Source organism: Sus scrofa, chromosome 12 (genome assembly GCF_000003025.6).
Source record: "Sus scrofa isolate TJ Tabasco breed Duroc chromosome 12, Sscrofa11.1, whole genome shotgun sequence".
Classification (NCBI taxonomy): Eukaryota; Metazoa; Chordata; class Mammalia; order Artiodactyla; family Suidae; genus Sus; species Sus scrofa.
Genome location: NC_010454.4, coordinates 35,869,230 through 35,893,017, shown reverse-complemented (window position 1 = coordinate 35,893,017; position 23,788 = coordinate 35,869,230). Strand labels below are relative to the sequence as shown.

General features: G+C 37.9%; 1 protein-coding gene across 4 annotated transcripts in view; it reads right to left on the bottom strand.

The window, feature by feature from the left end:
• Positions 1–23,788, bottom strand: part of CLTC (clathrin heavy chain) — a 77,135-nt gene that overhangs the window by 33,011 nt on the left and 20,336 nt on the right. For all 4 annotated transcript variants that reach the window (XM_021066047.1, XM_021066049.1, XM_021066048.1 and 1 more), the window contains 13 exon segments: positions 22,310–22,517; positions 18,965–19,233; positions 18,242–18,403; positions 15,168–15,281; positions 14,736–14,909; positions 10,113–10,310; positions 8,856–9,056; positions 6,621–6,773; positions 6,009–6,131; positions 5,199–5,336; positions 4,713–4,877; positions 4,391–4,571; positions 2,139–2,302 (listed from right to left, as the gene is read on the bottom strand). In XM_021066047.1, the coding sequence (XP_020921706.1) occupies positions 2,139–2,302; positions 4,391–4,571; positions 4,713–4,877; positions 5,199–5,336; positions 6,009–6,131; positions 6,621–6,773; positions 8,856–9,056; positions 10,113–10,310; positions 14,736–14,909; positions 15,168–15,281; positions 18,242–18,403; positions 18,965–19,233; positions 22,310–22,517 (2,250 nt within the window).

Genomic DNA, 23,788 nt, shown 5'->3' with positions numbered 1-23,788 from the left:
AATTCAAATATTATAGTCCAATGCATAAAAGCTGAGAGATTAATGAAAACAAAGAGAAATCAGTTACAGGCTCTCATTTTTTAAAAATTAAAATTGTATTTTTTAAAAAAGGAAACAGTACTGATACTCAAAGGAGGAACTGAACTGGTGTTATTATGCGTACACTAATCAAGCAGAGAGCATCAAATTTTTCTCATTTAGAGGGGTTTTTGGATATAAGAAAGTCTTGGGTTCAAACACATCATACTAGCCAGGTTATCTAGGACATTCACGGTGGTCAAGATGTTATAAGGCTACACTTCAGGGTAATGTTTATCTTTTAATCTAAAATACAGGGCAGGAGTTCCCGTCGTGGCTCAGTGGTTAAAGAATCTGACTAGGTTGCAGGTTTGATTTCTGGCCTTGCTCAGTCGGTTAAGGATCGGGCATTGCCATGAGCTGTGGTGTAGGTATGCCGCCGCCAGGAGCGACCCAAGAAATGGCAAAAAGACAAAAATAAATAAATAAATCAAACATAGGGCAACTTCAGCACTTTAACTACATCATTACACTAAACTCCCAAAAGGTTTAGCCTTTTTTGTTGTTGTTGCTGTTTTTTGCTTTTTAGGGCCGCACCTGCAGCATATGGAGATTCCCAGGCTACGGGTCGAATTGGAGCTGTAGCCATCGGCATACGCCACAGCAACGCAGGATCCGAGCCAGGTCTGCAACCTACACCACAGATCACGGCAATGCCGGATCCTTAACTCATTGAGTGAGGCCAGGGATCGAACCCTCAACCTCATGGTTCCTAGTCAGGTTCATTAACCACTGAGCCAGGATGGGAACTCCCAGGTTTAGCTTTTTTTTTTTTTTTTTTTTTTTGGTCTTTTGTCTTTTTGTCTTTTGTTGTTGTTGTTGCTATTTCTTGGGCCGCTCCCGCGGCATATGGAGGTTCCCAGGCTAGGGGTCGAATCGGAGCTGTAGCCACAGGCCTACGCCAGAGGCACAGCAAAGCAGGATCCGAGCCGCATCTGCAACCTACACCACAGCTCACGGCAACGCCGGACCCTTAACCTACTGAGCAAGGGCAGGGACCGAACCCACAACCTCATGGTTCCTAGTCGGATTCGTTAACCACTGCGCCACGACGGGAACTCCCCAGGTTTAGCTTTTTAATCTAGGTATTAAATTCTTCAAAAGAACAGCTGAAACAACTATAAAAATGATGCATACAGGGGTAAGAAAAGCCTACTTTTTCCTACTAACCAGCAGAATAAACATTTTGGTTTTGATTTCAATAAAAAATTCTCCCAGAAGAAAAAAATACTTAAGAACTTTTAAAATAATCTCTGGAATGATTTCATAATTTTTAATAGAAATGTAAAATAAATATATATTTGGAGCAGAATATCTATAGTCTTCCTAATTTTTATAAATGACTGCCAATTTTTAAAGTCTTATTTCGCTCACAAAGTAATTATTAGGTATGAAAATAAAGCTAAAGTAAGTTAAACATTAAGCAAAATTAACTGGTCGTAGTTAAATTTTAGCTCTTTAAAGAGCTAAAAATCTTTACACCATTTCACTCCAACACAGGTAGTTATTACTGCTCTGTAACCAATGTGTTTGTCGCAAAGCTGAGGTTCTACTGTTTGATTATACTTTCAATTTATGAATTATACAGGATTAATATTTAGATTCTAGAGTCAGGCTATTTTGATGATAGAGATAAACCCATGTCCTTTACACAACAGAACCCTCTGCATATAATAGAGGTTTCTTAAAATGACAGAGGGGAAGCTGATCTTAATAATCAAATAGAGCCTAACTGATGTTCTAAAATGACGCTACGTGCCTATAATCACTTTTTGCAATTTTTTGCCCAAAATTAAAATGCAAGAAAATTCCTTAGAGATAGTAATATCTTCTCCTTCATTTAAACAGATGGTCATTCTTAAGTATTACTTACAAACTTCCTTCCCTATTTCAAAGGAAACCACAAGGTATTAAATTTGGAAGAAAAAATTCAGCACATAATTTGAGAATGCTAAGAATTTCACATTTAGAGGGAAAAATATTTTAAAACTATGAGCAAATCCTCGTAGAAGTGCTGATATTCAACCCAACCAGAAAATGCATTACTCAAAACCACTTACCTTGAGAAAATTCTTGACTCGCTCAGGATCATAACAGTTGCTTTCTCTGCAGATTCTTTCTACTTCTTTGATCTGCCCAGTCTTACAAGCTGCCTGAATGTATTTAAAGTGCACATCTGGGTCTTGACTAAAGTTAACAATGGACCCCAGGAAATAAAAAAGACCTTAAAGAAACAAGTAATTAAAATTAAGCACAGGTATATCTTTGAGAATGCCAAACCTGAAAAATACTTATGCAAATAAACACATTATGTCAATTATACCTCAATTTCAAAAAACAACAAGTTATACTGAATACTTCCAATAAAAACTGGTTGCTCAAAAAGCTCAATGAGAATATGAGGAGTTCCTGTTGTGGTGCAGTGGAAACAAATCTGACTAGCAGCCACAAGGATGCAGTTTTGATCCCTGGCCTCGCTCTGTGAGTTGGGGATCTGGTGCTGCTGTGAGCTGTGGTGTAGGCCGCAAACGTAGCTTGGATCCTGTGTTGCTCTGGCTGTGGTGTAGGCTGGCATCTGTATCTCTAATTCAACCCCTAGACTGGCAACTTCCATATGCTGCAGGTGCAGCCCTAAAAAAGTTTAAAAAAAAAAAAAAATTAGATTAACACACTAATCAGTTCAATAAAGAGATTTGTACTTTAATTCCTAAAGAACAGAATATTCAATCCTGTTTTCTAGTAGTCGAGAAATAGGAGGTAGCTACTTAATATCAAAGCTAATTTTCAAGTCCCTTATTAGATCTACATGTGGTTAACAGGAAACACACAAAAGCAGCTAAAAAAAAAATTAATGTAGTGCTGTTCAATAGAACATTCTGCAATCTTGCAAATAATCTCTCTTTGTCTTTTTTTTATCTTTTTAGGGCCACACCCTCGGCACATGCAGGTTTCCAGGCTATGGGTCGAATCGGAGTTGTAGCCACTGGCCTATGCCACAGCCACAGCAATGCAGGATCTGAGCCGCAGTGCTCAGATCTACACCACAGCTCAGGATCTACACCACAACTCATGGCAACGCCAGATCCTTAACCCACTGAGCAAGGAAGGGAACTCCATAAATATTCTATATCTGCACTCTCTAATACAGTAGTCACTAACCACATGTGGCTCTTAGGATCACCTGAAATGCAGCTAGTGTGAATGAAGAACTAAAATTTTCGTTGTTTTCAATTTTAATTTATTTAAATTTACATACATACATGTGGCTGGTGTCTTTTTTTTTTTTTTTTTTGTCTTTTTGCTATTTCTTTAGGCCACTCCCATGGCATATGGAGGTTCCCAGACTAGGGGTCGAATTGGAGCTGTAGCCACTGGCCTACGCCAGAGCCACAGCAACGCGGGATCCGAGCCGCGTCTGCAACCTACACCACAGCTCACGGCAACGCCGGATCGTTTAACCCACTGAGCAAGGGCAGGGACCGAACCCGCAACCTCATGGTTCCTAGTCGGATTCGTTAACCACTGCGCCACAACGGGAACTCCTGGCTGGTGTCTTTTATACTGAGTAACAGTATACACGCAGTGCAGTTAACATATAGAAAGTGAAAAAATTAAGTAATAGAAATCTCTTATTCCTTCTTTCTAGAGCAGTACTACAAAAAGAGGGAAGAAAAGGTAAAAGAAACCAGATGTTTAGCTAATGAACCCATAAGCAACCAACACTGATCATGTGAATGAATACTCAGTACAACAGTGGTTCTCAACCAGAGGTGATTTTCTTCCCTGGAGACATTTTAGCAGTCACAACTAGTGGAGCCGATGCTTCTGGCGTCTAGTGGACTGAATGAAACCAGCAATGCTGCTAACAAATACCCTACATGCACCAAACTCCAACTTAACAACTTATGCAGCCCAAAATGTCTACAGAGCTGAGGCTGAGAAAACCTGCTACAGTGACAAGTTATAAAAGGTCCTTGGCTAGAATCATTTGTCATTGTAAGAGTCAGGTAATATAAGGATAATCATTATAATCTGATCATTAGTATTTTCGTCTTATGCAATTTTGACAAAGCTATTACACATACTTGTATCTTAAAATCCTGCCTTTAATTTACCTATAAAAATATCCATGCAGTCTTGTTCACTGCACATCCCTAGAACCTGATTAAAAGATGTTTGACATTTATTGAATAATAAAACTTCACATCATTCCATCAAAGCTGGCAGAAGGGAATATCCAACAGCCTATGACCATAACAATACTCCTTGGCTATTTCAAATAATTTACAACAATTCAGAAACTCCTCATTACCTTCAAAACTCTTGAAAGATTCGAATAGTTCAATTAGAGACTGAGTTGACAGCTGTTCATGATACTTAGAAGCCACTTGCACACAGATCTGTAGATTCTGTCGAATATTGGCAGATAGCATGGCCCTGAGGCATTCCAGGGAGTCTTCTACTGATAAGGACCCAAAGTAATTCACTAACCACTAGAGGACAAAATAAATAAGTAATAAACAAATGAATAATGTTAAACCTAAATGGTGGTATTAAATCACTACCACTGGGTAACACAAACACATTTTCAGTATACCAATTAATCACAACTAACAGGTAAGAGACTGAAATACCTCGGGGTTAAGAAGATGTGTGTGAACAACGGCACGCTTTATATCATATAAGTCAGTGAAGTGTTCTAATGCACGCTGCAAGAGGCCAGCCTTTTCACACAGCTGAGCGATATGAGCCCGGTCATAATGCGTGAACATCTGATTCCCTAGAATAGCGTCTGCGACCTATGAAACCATAAACAGGAAAGTTTAATTTACTATTCCATTTATATCCAGATTTCATATATAAATATACATATGTTTATATAATATGCTATCTGGATATATATAATATATGTATATATATTATATATATCCAGATCCAGATTACATATTAAGATTCAGTACGGAATTGATAAAGGAGAGAAAGTACAAAGGAATGTTATCTAAATTTTCTTAAACGAGGAATAAGCATCTCAGTAGCTTCAAATAACTTAATCTAAGAAGCTCTGAGTAACTACAAAAACAAGTGTTGGAAACATGCCTAAAAAGCAAGAAAACACGTACTTGAGGTGCATGCATAAGGTTCATCTCAAGCAGCCTTGTCTGTAAAGGACCTTCAGATGGGCGATTATTCTTCAGGGCATCAAGCAGGAATGCAGTGCACTGCTGAATTAGATTGTATTCCATAAACACATCGACAATCTGCAAAAAAGATTTAAAGGAAATTATTTTAAGATACTTAAAAATTGCTGTATGATACTGTTGACAATGTGTAAATGAAAGGAAATTATTAAACACTATCCCTTTCTTTACATTAAAAAATTTGCAGACAAAATACCAGATTTAAAGATTATTATTTGGACAAATAACCTCATAATCTAAGAATAAATTTTTGTCTTCTAGAGTTAGTTCTAGTGAAAGCAAAGTATTTCAAGATATTATATGATCGATTACAAACTGATAGACACAATTTTGATGAACTACTTAAAATATACAAAAGCATAAAAATGAAAGTCTCTGACTCCCCACTTTGTATATGTATTCTCTTCCCTCTCCCTTTACCTAGTGGCAGTGACTATCCTTTGTGTTTCAGTATCTCCATTATGTTTTCCATATTTTTCATTCACACACCTCTCTAAACAAGACATTTTTCCTACATGTTTTAAAACTGTACAGAGATGGTATCTTACTGCCCATTCTTCTGCAACTTACTTTTTTTTGGTAATATACTTGAGATTTATCCATGTAGATAGATACAGCTCTAATTTCTATAAATAGAAAGGTTAACCCATTCTTCTCCAAAGTTGTTTAAACTCAGATTCCCCCATTCTCTATTTAAATCAACTTCTACAAAATACATTATAGTTCCTTTACCTGTGTGATATCAGCAAGAGGTTCTTCATCCTGAACTAACATTTGAGCAAACTGCTGTCCCTGATCTGGACTGATACGCATAACATTTCTCAGCAGGAAGATCCAGTCTGGAGTATATCCAACCTACAAACAGACGAAAATTTAAAGCCCTGCTGCAAAGTTCCATTTCATATCATTTAAAGGTTTTTTCTACAAAAGAATCCTGCTACTACAGAACTACTACTAGTGAAAGCACAAATTCAGTTTTAACTTAGATGCTCAACTTGACCTTCGTTTATGTAAGACAAAGATAATTTGGTGATTACATATTTGAACAAATATAACTATACATTTTTATAATTGGTGTATTCAATCTCACTGACCACAAAAAAATTTGTTTTAACTGGTTAGACATGCCCTAGCAACTTAAATTCCTATAAGCCACACAAGAGTAATTGTCTCCATCTTTGAAGTACAATTCTATGTGAGACCCATAACAGCATTTTTACACCTTTCCAAGTAATTATAAAAAATTTAAGGAAATTCACTATTAATGTCATTGAGAGTTACTATAGGCTAATTTTCTCAATGTTTTAATGAATCTATGTTGAGAATTTATTTCATTGAACTCACTTTTTTAGCATATAAAACAATCTTCTGGACTTGACCTGTTTCTGCAAAGCACTGAATGACTTTATTTGGAACATTAGCCCTTAGGTATACACTAAGTGCCAATGTCGGGTCCACAGATTTCACAAGGTCACCCAGTTCTTCAGAGCATTCCAGCTGTCCAAAGGAAAAAGAGACTATTTAGTAATCCATGAGCTGTTCTATAAATGAGCAGTTGATACTACTTCCACTATAAATAATAACATGACAGACACTTAGTCACTTAGTTGTCCCAGAACATATTATAAATATGCAGGGGTTGTAGTTAAAAACTCTTTTACTTTGTATTCACTGCAGTATCTCAGTAGAACTTTCCACACACCCTACTTAAAGATTAAAACCTACCAAGACTTCATACTCACGGATATTATCAAATATCTTGTTAGGAATATAAATACTTAAAAAGCAGAATCTTCTACTTCCAACTATTGAGAGTATTGAGATATCAGACCACATGGTCCCAATTTTTCCAGAAAAATGCAACTCAATGCTATCAAATGAAAATCTGACATTCAAGAAGTTAGATGAGGCTTATCAAAATGATCATTATTAAAATTAGGATATAACCTGTAGTATGAAGGATCTAAGTTTCATTACCTTCTTGACTTCTGGATTTGAAGTTGTAACGTAGGGCATTAATTTCACAGGGTCAGATAAAAATTTTAGGATTGGTAGGTGGTATACATGCAGATACCCTCCTCTGTACTAGTCAACCTACCTTAGCTGCCTAATCTGGAAAGCAGCTTTTCTAAAAGAGTTTTAATTTATACACTAGAGTTGATTTTCTACTTTTAACCATTATGTCAGAAAATAGCCTTTATCACTGATATTCAACACTGAGAAGTTCTATCAGAGTCTATACCTCTTAACTGAACATGCTAACTAATGACGAGTTGACCAGAGTCTTTTTTACCACAAACAGATTTCATGTGACCATTCCCAAACAAAGTAATGACACCAAAAAGCTTTCACACTATTATACTGGTCAACTCAGTTACCTTGGCTGCTCCCATCTTTCCTTATCTTAAACAATTAGGACGGACCTCAAATACTCGCTAGTGTGGCTAGTAACTATTCTTCAGCGGACTCCTGTCCAAGCATCCCAACTTTGAAGTACTATTCTCCAGTATCCTATAAGATTGCCAGAAGCTGGGTCAAGAAACAAGGACTTAGAATTAGTAATGTAAAAATATCACCAACATACACTAAAGCTAAAAGGCCTAACAACATTAAAAAATATTCACTACTTGGAGTGCTTTAAATAGTACCACCTCACTTCTTAACACTGGCATATGACATGGCAATTTAGAAGTCCCTGCTGTGGTGCACCTGGACCAGTGGTATCTCAGGAGCCCTGGCCTAGCACAGTGGGTTAAGGATCCAGCATTGCTGCAGTTGCAGCTTAGGCTGTGACATCGGCTCAGATCTGATCCCTGGCCCTGGAACTCTATATACCACAGGGTAGGAGGCCAAAAAAAAAGAAAAGAAAGAAGAAAAAAAAAAAAAGAAAGACATGGCAATTCAATGTTGACACTTTGTGGAGAAAGGCTTTCTATGATGAAAGAAGTAATACCACTGTTTAAAGTTGTTAGTTGCCTTACAAATAAGCAACATTTTTCCATGATGTGCTCTAGTAAAATAGTACCCCTGTCTTATTAACATGTATAATACAACATTTTATAGAACATGTTTCCCCGGCACACCCAAACATAATTACCAGCAGCAAATACCAAATTCTGACACTTGGGAAATTTTAAAAGACAAGATATCATGGTGCATGACTGAAACAACTGCACAAATCAAATGTGGAATGTGGGAGATAGGACTATTTTCTTAAGCCCAAATGAGTATTACCTATGTTGACAAATATGAATGTACACTGAACAAAGTGTCTCACACCAAACTTTTCTTAAAAGCAAAATGGTAGCCATTTGCTTCCAGGTTAGCAGTTTTATCCACGAAGCAAGTAATCCTGGATTCCATTAAAAAATAAAGATATCCTACCTTCAATATGCCACAAAAAGAAATACTCTTTCAAAAGGAAATAAATTTATGCATCTCATGCAATGTCTACTCTTGTTTTATTCCTACAAGCAATGAATAATGGTGCAGATGTTTTGGCACAGCACACGTTCTTAACTTGCTAACATGGTATTTAATGCAATCAAAGCAAAAATATGTTAACATAACTTAATATACCTTATCTTCTTTTAACCATTTCTCCAAAAGCTGTTTCCGCCCTTGCTGAAGTACCGGCCTACACAGTTCTAAGGATTCATATTTGTTTAGCTGGCCCTGATCCAAAAGGATTCCAAAGTACTGAAGTAGAGGAGAAGTTTGACCTGGCTGGGCTGGAACACTCTGGAACCGACGGATGGTATCTGGGGTACGAAGGATTCCCTTTAAGAAAGAGAAATGTTAAAGACTCCTTCTAAAGATGACCCAACATCACACTAATTAACTCCATGGGATCTTAAATTCCATCTACTAACACCAAATCTCAAACCTTCAGTATACTGAATAGTAAAAACTCAGTCAAATGCCTGTCACACTTCTGGTTCAATGTTATGAGATTATTCTGAATCAGAAATATACCTTACGGTAAGAAAAGGACAAAGAAACCATGAGACTTATGGGACATTTCCACCCCTAAGACTCCTACTGGACAAGAACTAATACAGGTAATTGGGCAAGGCCAGTGGGAGAAAACCACATCTTTTTGCTTTCCTGTAATAAAAAACTTTGCTTGCTTGCAAAAAAGAAAAGAAATTTACCAACATAACTGTAATGCCAATGTGTAAGAGAATAAGCATATTCGTAAAGTAGTTACAACTAGCTATTATTCCAGGCTCATATTGAGTGGAAACTTCATTACACTAGAGTAAGGTATGAATTCAGCCCAACATAACACAACTGCCATGAGAATAAATTCAGCTCAATTTAAGGAAACTCTCAGAGTTCCCTGGTGGCTCAATGGTTTAAGGATTTGGCATGGTCACTGCTGTGGAGTGGGTTCAATCCCTGTTTCAGGAACTTCTGCTTGCCACAGGTGCAGAGGAAAAAAAAAAAAAAGACAACTCTTTCTGCCATAAACTGAACAGGATCTGTTTAATCTTTAACTTTTAGAAATGAAATCAGTGGTTTTCATAGATGAGATCAAACAATATAACAATTAACTAATTAAACATGATTATGTCTATGTAAATCACAGCTTGATACATCTATATACCATTCTAACAGTCTGAGTTTTAAAAAGCTAACCAAGTCTAGAGTACAGAAAAGTAATTACCCAAATCTACAGGTACTGACAGGTAACTCATATTCTACTGGAAAATATAACCTAAAAAAGATTAGTTTCTCTGTGGAGAACTGATTCCACTTCTAACAGTATTAGAAATAATGTGAGTATATTAGCATTAATCTGATCGCAGCAACTTCATTTTCTTAACTATTTACCTTTGGTGCATTAGCAGCCACCTTCGCTGCCTCTGAGTAATTTCCCTGGGCAAAAAGAGCATTAAATTTCCGGGCAAAGAGTTCTTCAGCACCAGCTAAGTTGTTACGTACAGCCATTCTCAGAGCCAAATCGGGATTTTGTAGGACATTGGTGATATAAGGAATTATGTTTTCTTCTTCCACACATACTGAGAGAACCTGCAATTTAAGATTTAATGAATAGCTTCAGTGTGTTCATTTGAGTATCAATGATACCAAATCTGGTTAACGCTTATTACTTCTGAGTCACAAAGGTAATAAAACTGTAACGGCCACTTTTTTGTTGCCGTAACAAAAAAAAAAAAAAAAAAAAAAAAAAAAGAACAAAAGAAAAGAGGGCAGGAAAGACAACTCTAGGAGACACTAATCCATTTGGAGGTTCCTAAAATATGGCCATCTTGTAACATAAATAACTCCTTACTTCATACTCTCAAAACTCTAATTGTTTTGCTACCATTTATTTATTCTCAACATGGTATGGAAGAAGTATAAGGTACATTTCTTTTAAAAACTCTAGAATATTGTTTTTAAGGATTTTTCAGTAATTTTAATTGCTTTTACATTTCTAGAATCCAGATTATATACTCAGTGAGGGGAGGGACCACTGAATCCTCATGCACCTAACACAACACAGTATACAGTAGGTGCTTAATAAATGTTGTGCTAGTAGGAGTTCCCGTCGTGGCGCAGTGGTTAACGAATCCGACTGGGAACCATGAGGTTGCGGGTTCGGTCCCTGCCCTTGCTCAGTGGGTGAAGGATCCGGCGTTGCCATGAGCTGTGGTGCAGGTTGCAGACGTGGCTCGGATCCCGCATTGCTGTTGCTGTGGCTCTGGCGTAGGCCTGTGGCTACAGCTCTGATTCGACCCCTAGCCTGGGAATCTCCATATGCCGCAGGAGCGGCCCAAGAAATAGCAAAAAGACCAAAAAAAAAAAAAAAAAAAAAAAAAAAAAAAAAAAAGTGCTAGTAAAGAGCAATTTTTTTTCTTTTCTTTCTTTTTTTTTTTGGTCTTTTTTTTTTTTTTTGTCTTGTTTAGGGCCGAACCTTCAGCATATGGTGATTGCTGGGCAAGGGGTTGAACTGGAGCTGGAGCTGCAGGCCTACGCCACAGCCACAGCAATGCAGGATCTGAGCCGGGTCTGCAACCTATACCACAGCTCGTGGCAATGCCAGATCCTTAACCCACTTGAGCAAGGCCAGGGATGGAACCCGCGTCCTCATGGATACCAGTTGGGTTCATTAACCGCTAACCCACAAGGGGGATTCCAAGAGCAATTTCTAATTGCTCCTTTTTGCCGAACAATTACCTACCCTAAAAAGTCTTCCTAAGAAGTCACCATTACAGAATGTGCTCTGCTTGCTTAAAGGCTAAATTCCTGTCAATTGCCAAAGGGAAAGGGAGCCCTTCACGATGCATCCATTCCTCTCCCCAGCACCAGAGCTGGTTATACACCCCAGCTTATAAACTACTTATATTACCCCCAACAGCACTTCTCACACTATTATTTCTCAGTCTCTATTCCACATTAGAAAAGGGACTTAACTTTATTTAAGTATTATCAGCACCTGGCAGTGTTTAGCACAAAGTAAATGTTTAATATTTGTTAAATAAATGAAAGGGGGAAGCTTCCGTCCTAAGATCAATGAGATCTGAATACAATTTGAGAACTCAATAACCAAAGAGATAGGTAGTATCTGTCTGCTCTAACATTCCTTTTGACAAAAATGAATAAATTTTAACCTCCAAAAACCTTTCATTTCTGGAGTTCCCGTTGTGGCTCAGCGGTTAACGAATCTGACTGGCATCCGTGAGGACGCAGATTACCTATCCCTGGCCTCGCTCAGTGGATTAAGGATCCAGTGTTGCTGTGAGCTGTGGAGTAGGTCACAGACACGGCTTGGATCCCACGTTGCTGTGGCCCCGGCGTAGGCTGGCAGCCACAGCTCCGACTGGACTCCTAGCCTGGGAAGCTCCATATGCCATGGGTCTGGCCCTACAAGACACACACACACACACACACACACACACACACACACGGACAAAAACCTTTCATTTCTACAGCTCTGACCCCATCCCCAAAAGCTTATGCCATCCTATATCTGCAATGTGTCACTCTACTCCATATTAAGATATACTTTTTTTTTTTTTTTTTGCTATTTCTTGGGCCACTCTCGCGGCATATGGAGGTTCCCAGGCTAGGGGTCGAATCAGAGCTGCAGCCACCAGCCTACGCCAGAGCCACAGCAACACGGGATTCGAGCCGCGTCTGCAACCTACACCATAGTTCACGGCAACGCCAGATCGTTAACCCACTGAGCAAGGGCAAGGACCGAACCCGCAACCTCATGGTTCCTAGTCGGATTCGTTAACCACTGCGCCACAACGGGAACTCCCCAGATATACTTTTTTTTAAAGAGAGACTTTCCTTATAGTCATTTGCATACCTGATTTCCACCTTTAATAGTTAACTCCAAAGGGAAGTAAGGAAACAAACCCACTTCTAACTATACTTCCTATAGTCTTCCCCAAATACCAAATCCATATTTTCATCTTTATTCCACTTTTAGACCCATTTCTAGTAACCAGTACTTAACGATGTTCCTATATCTTCTAAAGTACTCAGTTCTACCAAGTTCAGAATTTAAGCAAGATAGTGGCAATAATGTCATCTTCATCCCTTTTGATTTTTCAACCAATAGAAATCACATACTCATTCCTTCAAGGCATCGGTCCAGTAGCAGTTGGCTCTGATTTATTTATTTGCTTTTTAGGGCTGCATCTGCCGCATATGGAAGTTCCCAGGCTAGGGACTGAATCCGAGTTACAGCTGCAGGCCTACGCCAGAGCCACAGCATCACAGGATCTGAGCAGCATGTGCAACCTGCACCACAGCTCATGGCAATGCCAGATCCTTAACCCACTGAGTGAGGTCAGGAGTTTAACCCATAACATCATGGTCACTAGTCGGATTGTTTCCGCTGCACCACAACGGGAACTCCCTGGCTCTGATTTAAACAGTGAAAAAAGTCCTGAGGCCTAAAGGTTACTATAAGCCCCCATCTTCTTACTCAAGACAGGTGGCACAGAAAATTTGTGGTGGGAAGAGAAGGGAAACAGTAAGGTCACAGAATCAAATGAACATTAAATATGTATGGTAAGATCAGTCACAATACTTTAATTTAAATATTATCTTAAAATTATCAGCATAGGGAGTACCCACTGTCACAGTGGGTTAAGAAGCTCGGATTCAACCCTTGGCCTAGGAATTATTCCGTATGCTGTGGGTGCAGCCATAAAATAAAATTAAAACAAACTAACAAAATAAAAACAAAACATCAGCATAGGAGGGAAAAATAGTCTCTGGCTTAACAACTTTATGATCATAAAATTATCACTAACCTAGTTCAGCAAAAGTCCAATAATACACTCTTGATTTTTCCAAGAGAGACACACACAACTGAATAAATGAAAGCTAATGAATTTTTAAAGTCGCTTTTGTGCCAGACAATGACTGGTGTAGAAATACAATTAAAAAAAGAAAAGCTCCTTTCCTAAGGGAGAATAGCAACTGATGCAGTTAATCAAGCACCCATAATTCGTCGTGATAAATGCCATGAGGACGGCTACCTAAGATCTAGGGTCTTAGTGGAGAAACACCTAACCGGGTATGGAGTTGAAGTAAGGCATGGATAAGTAGGAAAAGACTCTTTCTCTAGAGTATTTCTCTCATCATATACATACCATTTTCTGGAAATTAACAGAATAAAGGAGGGGAAAAAAACCTATCTACTTCTTTTGCTTACAAACTAGGAAAAATACTAATTTGAAGGAAAACTAGTAAAAAGCAAGATCAATTAACAGCTTGTTTTTGAAAAGTTTACCATATTTTTAGAGGAAAAAGTATCTCCTGAGAGAATACTTTAACATATAAAATACTAAGAAAACATATAAAAACGATCACTTGTGTTAGATGGTGTGAAGCGGTTTGTGAAATGTGACAAAAGGTAACTTTTCAATTACCCTACAAAAGCTATTGTAACATATCATCTTCCAACACTGAACATGTAGTAACAGGGAGTTTCCTGGCGGTCAGGTGGTTAGGACTTGGCATGTTCACTGCTTCAGCCTGGTTTGATCCCAGGTCTGGGAACTGAGATCCCACATCAAGCCACTGCATATCATGGCCAAAAAAACATGAAAAAACAAAAAATGAACAAAAATTTAGTAATTACTTAAAGAGTGAGGAAAAAAAGAGGTAAGAAGAATTCTTTTCCTTGTAGTTGATAACCTGTCTTAGAGACCATATGAGGATAACCCACTATAAAAAGTATAGTCAGTCAAATGTGACTGTAATAGTTTTTGCATGAAGCGCCACTTCTTTTGATAATAGAGACATAAACACAATCCTAGGCTATAATATATGCCAAACAGTTTCTCACCCTGAGACAATGTTAAAGCAAGAAACTCTATCATATCCTTCTGCATATTTAGGTATATATTATTTTCTGACATTCAAAGTTAAAGCTAACAGTAGTAAGTGCTATTTTATTTTATCACAATTTAATTTTCAAGGTTTCCTTACTTGTCCCTTTCTGTTTACTCCAATTATTCCAGCTGTGGCTTCATGAGGTGCAGTAACAAAGATTGTTTCCCCACTGATTCTATTCATGTAGATGCAGGTACCAGTCTCAAGATCATAGAGGTGGATATAGCCATACTTCGTAATCAAGAATACTACATCATGTTTCTCACTTATCTGTACAAAGAAAATCAACACTTCAGTAAAATAATGAAACATACAAAAAGAAAATTTAGTCCAATTCCATTTTAGAGATGGTGAAATTCTAGAACTTTGACAAGAGGCTTCTATGAAAAATTAAAAGCTAGTATTTATGGTCTCTTCATTTTTACAGTAAATTCAAATATGGGAGAGCCCCAGAACTTACATAAAACACAAGAACACTAATACGTTATATAAAAGAGAAAACAAGTCCTTTTGATTTGCTTAAAATACCTGCATTGCAACAGGAAAGTCATTTTGTGCTTCTGGAGGAAAGAAAACATCCACTGCCTTCTTTGGGAAGGGCTGGTTCCCTGTTGGTGGTGTGCCAACTTCAATAATATGTAACTGTTCAAAAGAAAATAAAACTCATAATCAACTTCTCAAAGGACCATAGCAGCTTTATTTGCAAGCCCCAAACTAAAAACAACCAAAATGTCCTATAATAGGTGAATATTAACTATATGGTACAACCATACCACAGAACACTCCTCAGTAATAAAATGAACTTTCATAGACATTAGCTCAGTGGGAACAACAGAAAAAAAGGCCACTCTCAAAAGATCACATACTACATGAGTCTATCTATATAGCATTTTGGAGAAGACAAAATTCTAAATGGAGGGTAAATTAGTGATCAGGGGTTAGAGACAGTGAGGAAGAAGTGGTAGCAAAAGAGAAATATTTGTGGTGACGGAATAGTATATATCTTGAATCTACTCAATGATAATTATACCAAAGTCAACTTCTGGTTTTTCTGGTGTACTACATAGCAATGTAAGATGTAACTGCTGGAGGAAGCCAGGTAAAGGACATAAGATCTCTCTCTCTCTCTCTGTACTGTCTTTGCAGTTTCCTATGAATGTGTATTGTTTCAAGGTAAAAAAAAAATTTGAATAACTCCAACAATCACACCTCAATCTACCTTAAGTTAAGGCCAGAGAATGGTAAAACACCACCCACAAAGGGGCTTTCTCACGGCTTCCAATTATAATTTAAGTTTCCGAACAGAACTCTAACTTATTAAGTTCTTCTCTGCCCACATCTACTCTAAACACAGGTGGAAAAGTATACACCTAAGTTGTCTCTCTAATCACATCCAGCTCAGAAGTTGAATGACAACATTCTGACTCAAAATGTCTGAGGATGCCCATCAGTGAGCAAGGCAAGAGAAAGCAAATAATGTCAATGAAAGAGTGTTTTTTATTTTGCTTAGTCATGTCAGGAATGGACTAAAAAAATAATTCAGTTCCAAAAAGTCATAAGGTCTCATCCTTAATTAGGACGAGTAGCCATACTGAAAAAATTATGTCTTCTCTAAAATACCATGGCAGACTACAAAATATATAGCACATTATATCAAGTAGGCTTAAGACTTATAAACTGGTTTTCAGATACTATAAAAATGATATGCAAGGTTTTTTCCAGGAGTTTTCAAAAAAGTCACAGCTTTATGTCGTAATATATCTAATTTCTAACACCTATTTGTCTTTTTGTTTAAATTCCTTCAATTCAGATCTAAACATCTGAATTGTGTTTTCTATCCTTGTCGTATTGAGAGGCTGGTAGTTGCAATACTTGGTTCGAGGATTCTTACTCTGAAATGTAGGCAGAATTCTACCTCTGTGTAGATGTCTCCTCCCAGCTCAGAGGCTATCAATTACCATATTTTAAACAATCTCTCTCTTGATTTTTAAAAACTACTTAGCATGGAAAAATATTAAGACTTCAGAGCTTCTACTATGGCAATGAGAACGTCAAACTGAGCTTCCAGGGGCAGCAGTGTTAACTCTGGCATCCAGCATTGCAATCACAGCAAGAGCAGGTCCTCAGAGTTCTGTAGCAGGACTTGTGGCTGGGGCCCTGGCTGTTGACATTCTCCCCTAATCCTTCCAATTTTCCAAGTTTGGTTCTAAGCCTTCCTGGCTATTGTAAACTATTCATTATCCTTTCATTAAATTTTTTATGCTCTAATCAACCAGACCTTGTTTCTGTTGTCTGCAACTAAAAACCCTAACATACTAAGTACTTCAATTTGTCCAGGTGAGGAGTTCCCGTCATGGTTCAGTGGTTAACGAATCCGACTAGGAACCATGAGGTTTCAGGTTTGATCCCTGGCCTTGCTCAGTGGGTTAACGATCCGGCGTTGCCATGAGCTGTGGTGTGGGTCGCAGACGCAGCTTGGATCCTACGTTGCTGCGGCTCTGGCTTAGGCTGGCGGCTACAGCTCCGATTCGACCCCTAGCCTGGGAACCTCCATATGCCGCAGGAGTGGCCCTAGAAAAGGCAAACCGCCCCCCCCCAAAAAAGTGTCCAGGTGATTTTGTTTTTAGGGGCCGCACTCGCAGAATGTGGAGGTTCCCAGGCTGGGGTCCAATCCGAGCTGTAGCTGCCAACCTACACCATAGCCACAGCAACGCGGGATCTGAGCTGAGTCTGCGACCTACACACCACAGCACATGACAACACCAGATCCTTAACCCACTGAACGAGGCCAGGGATCGAACCCGCAACCACGTGGTTGCTAGTTGGGTTCCTAACCACTGAGCCACGAAAAGAACTCCTGTCCAGGTGATTTTAATGCATAGTCAGGGTTGAGAAGCTCTGACTTAATAAGGCAATAGTACGGAAATTGCGGTCCACATTTTACCTAGTCACCTAGAGCAGTTAAAATAGACATTATGAGCTCTACTTACTGAATCACTCTCTAAACAGTAGGCACACAAACGTACATCTTAGCCATGGTACTGATTCTTTTTTTTTTTTTTTTTAAGTTTTGTTTTTTAGGGCTGCACCCACGGCATGTGGAGGTTCCCAGGCTAGGGGCTGAAACAAAGCTCTAGCTGCCAGCCTACGCCACAGCCACAGCTATAAAACCTCCAAGCCGAGTCTACAACCTAAACCACAGCTCATGGCAACACTGGATCCTTAACCCACTGAGCGAAGCTAGGGATCGAACCTGAACCCTTATGGATCTTAGTCGGGTTCATTAACCACTGAGCCCGAAATGAACTCCATGGTACTGATTCTTAAGCACAGTTAAAGGTGAAAAGCATCGAGTTAAGGCCTTTGGTAAAGACAATGAAAATAAAGCTTAGTATAAACAGCTGATACAAAAAAATTGTATAAAATAAGGAATATTCATTTCAGACAAGCATCACTACTGAAACAGAATTTAAACAAATTAAGTCACCACAAATCAATGGTAAAAAAATTAACAAGACTTTGAAACTAGATGACAAATCAATTAGAAGCAGAAAGACAGAAGACAATTTCTCATTCAAATAATTTCCAAAGGCAAAACTTACCTTCCCTCCAGCCTGACCCCGTACTGCAAAGCAAAATAAAGTTGATTCTTCTGCATTTCCTTCCATCTTAAACTGTGCAAAGCTAGCTGCATGTCCTTCAATGGGCTGAGACACTTTCCTATCTACAGAATATAGCTGCATAGCTCCCACCACACGATTTTGCTGCAAAAGATCAAACAGAATAAAGTTTGGGGAACCAATGAACCAACTCCCAGATTCATCAACTACTGTAACAACTGGAATGCTTTATTATCTTTAGACAGATTTACAACTCCTGGTTAGTCTCTTAATGTAGATTTGATACCTCTTAATTCATAATTTAGCTGCAAACATTATCTTATTAAAGCTTAACATGAATGTTTAAAATGTGCCTTATATACAACCATCTCTTTACATTACCTTTAAAAAAAAAAAGAAAAAAGATACAGGAATACTCATTCTGCAGTAAATATCCACACTAAATTCCAAATCATTCATACAGGAACTCAATATCCACTCAATATGCAAATAAGACCTAAGAACACCTGGTAAGAATACTCTGAAATATACGTTAGTATACCGGAATTAAGCCAGCAACCTTTAGTTTTTAAAAATGAAAAGAAAGGGGAAAAACATCTTCTAAAATAAGCCAGATTTGCAAAGAAGACCTAATTTCAAAATAAACTACATTCTGGGCACATTAATTCTCTAGACATTTTCTTTATTAGAAACTAAAAATGTTACCTGTGCAGATATGCCAGTCAGAAGTAACCACTTTTGCTTTGCATCAGTACGATAATTGATAATCTGGCACCCTGCAAGGCTAGAATGACGATCAAACATTTTCACTGGCTGAGACTCTCCTTCCATACTCCAATGATAAACTGCATTATCCGTAACAAGAGCAACGGTATTCAAAGAGATCCATTTCCAGAAGGTGACATCATCAGTCATGGTATGGGCTTTCATTTTACTTTTCATTTCAATGTTAAATATCTGAAGAGTTTTCCCAGCTAAAAACAAAAGTAAGATTATGAATCACCAAGAAAGCAAAGTTCAGGATAAATTAATATCTAGTTAGACTAGACTATCTCTGCAACAACTAAACCTGCAACTTCCAAACAAAATGTTTCTATCATGAGACTAATAATCAACTACAGAAGTCACACTGACAGAACAGCAATCACTGAAGGATAGCTGAGAATGAGCAAACAATTGACATCTAAATCTGAGGCAAAACTATCACCTCTAATAAAGACATTTTAAACAGATAGTATGACTTCCAAAGAACTCTAAATCCCAACTAAAAATGAGTCTAAAGAACAGCTCACTTAACAGAAAACAAGTTGCGATCTTCTTACTTAAGGATGCTTACCCATAAACTAAGTTAGTGAGTGATAGTACAGAGAACGAACAAATCAAATCTGATTCAAGCACATGAGGAAAATGTCTACTTTTTTTAAAAGGCAGTCATCCTCCATCCAACTAAATCTTGTGGAAGCTTCTTTTTGGAAGAGGATCTACTTCAACTCTGCCTTGTACCATTAACGCATAGGAGAAGTGCATGCTACATTTAATTGGTTTAAATTACAAAGGGAAGGTAGAGATGCTGAGGAAAGGAGAGGGAGACAAAGGAGGACAATTTCAAATGTTAATACACTAGAGATAAGAACAAAGTTCAAGCTTCATCCAAAATAAGCAAACATTTAGTAAAAGAAGGATGAAATTTGCCTTGAATGTTAAAGGTTCACTGAGTCAGATGAAAAGGCTTGTACTTAGTAATCTGAAATCCATCAGTCTGAAAAGTGATTTGGTTTAAATTAACAGAGGTTCAAAGCCCACTGCCATCACTTAGGCTATCTAATTCAGATTCGTCCTTAAAGACTAAGAAAAACTCCATTCCTGCCACAGAGAATCTGGCTCCTGAAGAACAAAAATTATAAGATAGTATGGGGGTAGGGGTGCAGAGAGGGATGGGACGGGACACAAAACATACAGCTTTGTACCACGACCCTTCTTACTACATGGGTAAAAACTTCTTCCATAAAATGAAGAATGTTATTCCCATCCCACACAATATGTAAACCACGACCAGACTTGAACAATTGTGAGAGTTATAGTCCTGTTTATAAAAAGAAACCATGGGGTTTGAAACTGGATTCAAAGAGAAGCAGTACTTGGGGATGACTTTCCTTTGCTGCCTTCCTCAAACCCTAATTACACGTTTTATTCTTTACATGAAAGGGGCTGGAATATATGTGAGGGGTGGGGGTTTAGAGAAGAGGGCAAGGGATGAGAGCTTAACTCTGTAGTGTAGACATACAGGCAAAAATCTATAATGCAATGCTCTAAAAATCTTTTCAATTTATTCTTTTTATAGAACAGGACAATAACTAACACAATCTAACTAAGATAACTCACCATCTGCACACATAAGAAAGCATTAAGAAATGTGATAAAATAACAATAACATTAAAAATAGAAAAGAATTTTGAGAAAATTAAAACAATGGCCTTTTAATAGAGGTGTGAAACCTGCTAAGCAGTTGAATTAAATTCTTTAAGAAGACTGAGGGAGCTTAATACCTTAAAGTATAATACATATTGTCTAAATGAAGCAAAAGCTGGAGTTCCCACTGTAGCACAACAGGATAGGAAGCATTTCAGGAGTGCTGGGACATGATCCCTGGCCGGGCATAGCGGGTTAAAGATCCAGCATTGCCCCAAGTGTGGCTGAAGTTGAGACTGCAGCTGGGATCAGATCCCTGGCCCAGGAAATCCATGTGGGGGGATGGGGTGTGGGGTAGGTGGAGAAGGAGCAAAGCTTACTGCCACAAAACAAGTGGTCCCGGGTAAAAGCTGGACCATCTTTCCTTGAGGTGAGATCAACTCCTATCATAGGTGTGTGATGGTAAATTATTTGTTTGAGTATGCTTGCTCCCTACCCCTTACCCAATTTTTTTTTAATTAATTATTTTTCTTCTTTTTATGGCCACACCTGCAGCATATGCAAGTTCCCAGGCTGGGGGCTGAATGGGAGATGCAGCTGTAGCCACAGCCACAGCAACGGCAGATCCAAGCTGCATCTGCCACCTACACCACAGCATGTGGCAACCCTAGATCCTTAGCCCACTAAGCAAGGCCAGGATAGAACCCGCATCCTCATGGATACTAGTCAGGTTCTTAACCTGCTGATCCACAACAGGAACTCCCCCTCACCCAATTCAATCTCCAACCAGTGTAACTATTAAATATAATGTGTAACTCGTGTAAGAAAAAATTTGTTTAAAAACTTCAGTACCTCACAAATTTATCAAGAAACTACTAGGAATCTGAATTCTTCTTCCTACTACCAAGATGAAAAACAACAAAACAAAAAAATGGGAAACTAAACATATCTTTTAGATTCAGATAGTTTTTCTCTTAAAAATCTGTTTTAATGGTCAATTACACTCAGTCTAAAGTTCAAAAGAAAAAATTAACACAGACTCCCAGACATTATGAAAGTCTCTGAACTCTGTTCATACTGACAGGTTGGACAGTTCCCCATAGGGACAATTAAAGTTAGTCTGAATAAACTCTTAACACCACTGATTCAAAAGATTTAATATCCAGCTATGTACACACTTTTAAATATGAGTGGAAATTGAAGCCATTTTTAGAACTTAATAATCTAAATGAAATGCACGGCTGAAGTATAAAAAAGGCACAGCATGAACAAGTTCATCATCATAACAAACTTCTGCAATGTTTAGATGCTAATACTAGTATATTTTATTTCAGAATACTAATCACTAATTTCTTATGCCTTCTGTCTTTGGAGTTATGTTTTCAGCACAATCTTACCACACTGTAGGTATAAAATTTAATCTAACACTTAAAAGTTTCTAAGTAGATCTATGAGTAGAAAGTAAGACCTCTCAACAGAAATACACCGAGTCATAAAAGTAGTCAAAAATCAAATACAGGAACAGCTTTAACTGTGAAAATATACATAAACAAATTTAACCAATATACCAAAAAGACTCCAATTATTGTATATGAACACATTATACAAGTTTTAAGAAAAATACCCAATCTTTTTTTATACCTTTTAGTGCAATTACTTTGCTAGCTGGATTCATGATGGCGCTGTCTGCTGAAATTGGTCTTCGAATTGGATTACTTGGGTCATTCATATCAATAATTACCACCTGGGCCTGCTCTCCTACTTTCTCTCTAATGCAGATGAACTTGTCTGACTCCATAGTTAGGGTACTGAACCCAATGTTTGCTGGGTTTATACCCAGGTTCTGGAGCTGAGGGAAAAGAGAAAAAAAATTAATAAACCGTATTACAAAGTGAATTAGAAAGACTTGGTATTCATGCATTGTCATCATTATAAATCCTCATTTAGCCATTTATCCTTCAAGGTCAATGGTGACAACTCCATTATCTTGATTCAAGTGAGGCAATTAATATAGCGGACTTTCTCTTTTCCAGCAATATGGCGGTCAATTGTTTCACTATAACCTTGTAGGTATAACTAGAGATGTATAACCCACTGGTTACAACTGAAAGGCAGAATAAATAGACAAATAAAAAGGAAAGAGCTATATCTGAAAGCTAGCCTTTATGGGTGAAGGGACTTGAGGTCATCACTGTTTTTTGGGTTAAGATCTTTGAACTATTGGATCTGTCCTAAGCCCCTTTAACATTTAGTAATTACTTGTTCATAGGCATTGGACTTTAGGAATCTGAAAATTAAACTATAGCATAAAATGAGAGATTTAAAAATTTCACAAGGTTCTTAATCTAAAAGGAACTTGGACTAGCCAGAGCAGAGAGACAAGTAGACAAAGTCACCAACTTTGCAAAAAGTGCCAAAACAAAGACATGTAAGGGAGATCTGGTTAAAGGTGGACTACATGTAAGCGAATGAATGTGTTCAAGGGAGGCAGATGAGGGAACACTCAACAGAAGGAAGAACAAATGCTAAGGCCTAGAAATGTGTGGTCTGCTAAAGGGAACTGTAAGTGCTCCTGTAACAATGGGAGTGTAGACTATGAAAGGCTTTCCAAGTAGAGAATTAAGGTTACAAACACAAGCAAGGGCTAGACTGATTAGCTAAATGTACCCCAGTAAGAATCCAGAATTTTTTCTGCAGGCAAAGGAAGCTACTTAAGGATTTTTAACAAGAAAAATAATGGAATCACATGTGTTTTGAGTACTCAGAATCTATTTAAGTATTTGCTAGGCAAATATACAAAATTTACAGAATTGAAAGATGGTAGGTCTCTGAAAACTAGTTAAGTGTGTAAGAACAAAAGGCACTTATTAGAAGGAGATCTCTACCAGACGGGGTCATTCATTCCTCTGGGTGACTAAATGTAGTGTTAATAGATTACGTCCCACTAAAAGGCTACCCAAAGGCTTTCTTAGCTTTGGCCAGCCTAGAGTTTTGTTTTCTTTCCTCCATAATATAACGAATTCACATGGAACAAAATACAAACAAATATGAAAAAGTACAGGACCAAAAAAATAAAATAAAATAAATCAAATCTTCCTCTTGCCTTTGTTCCTCAGATAA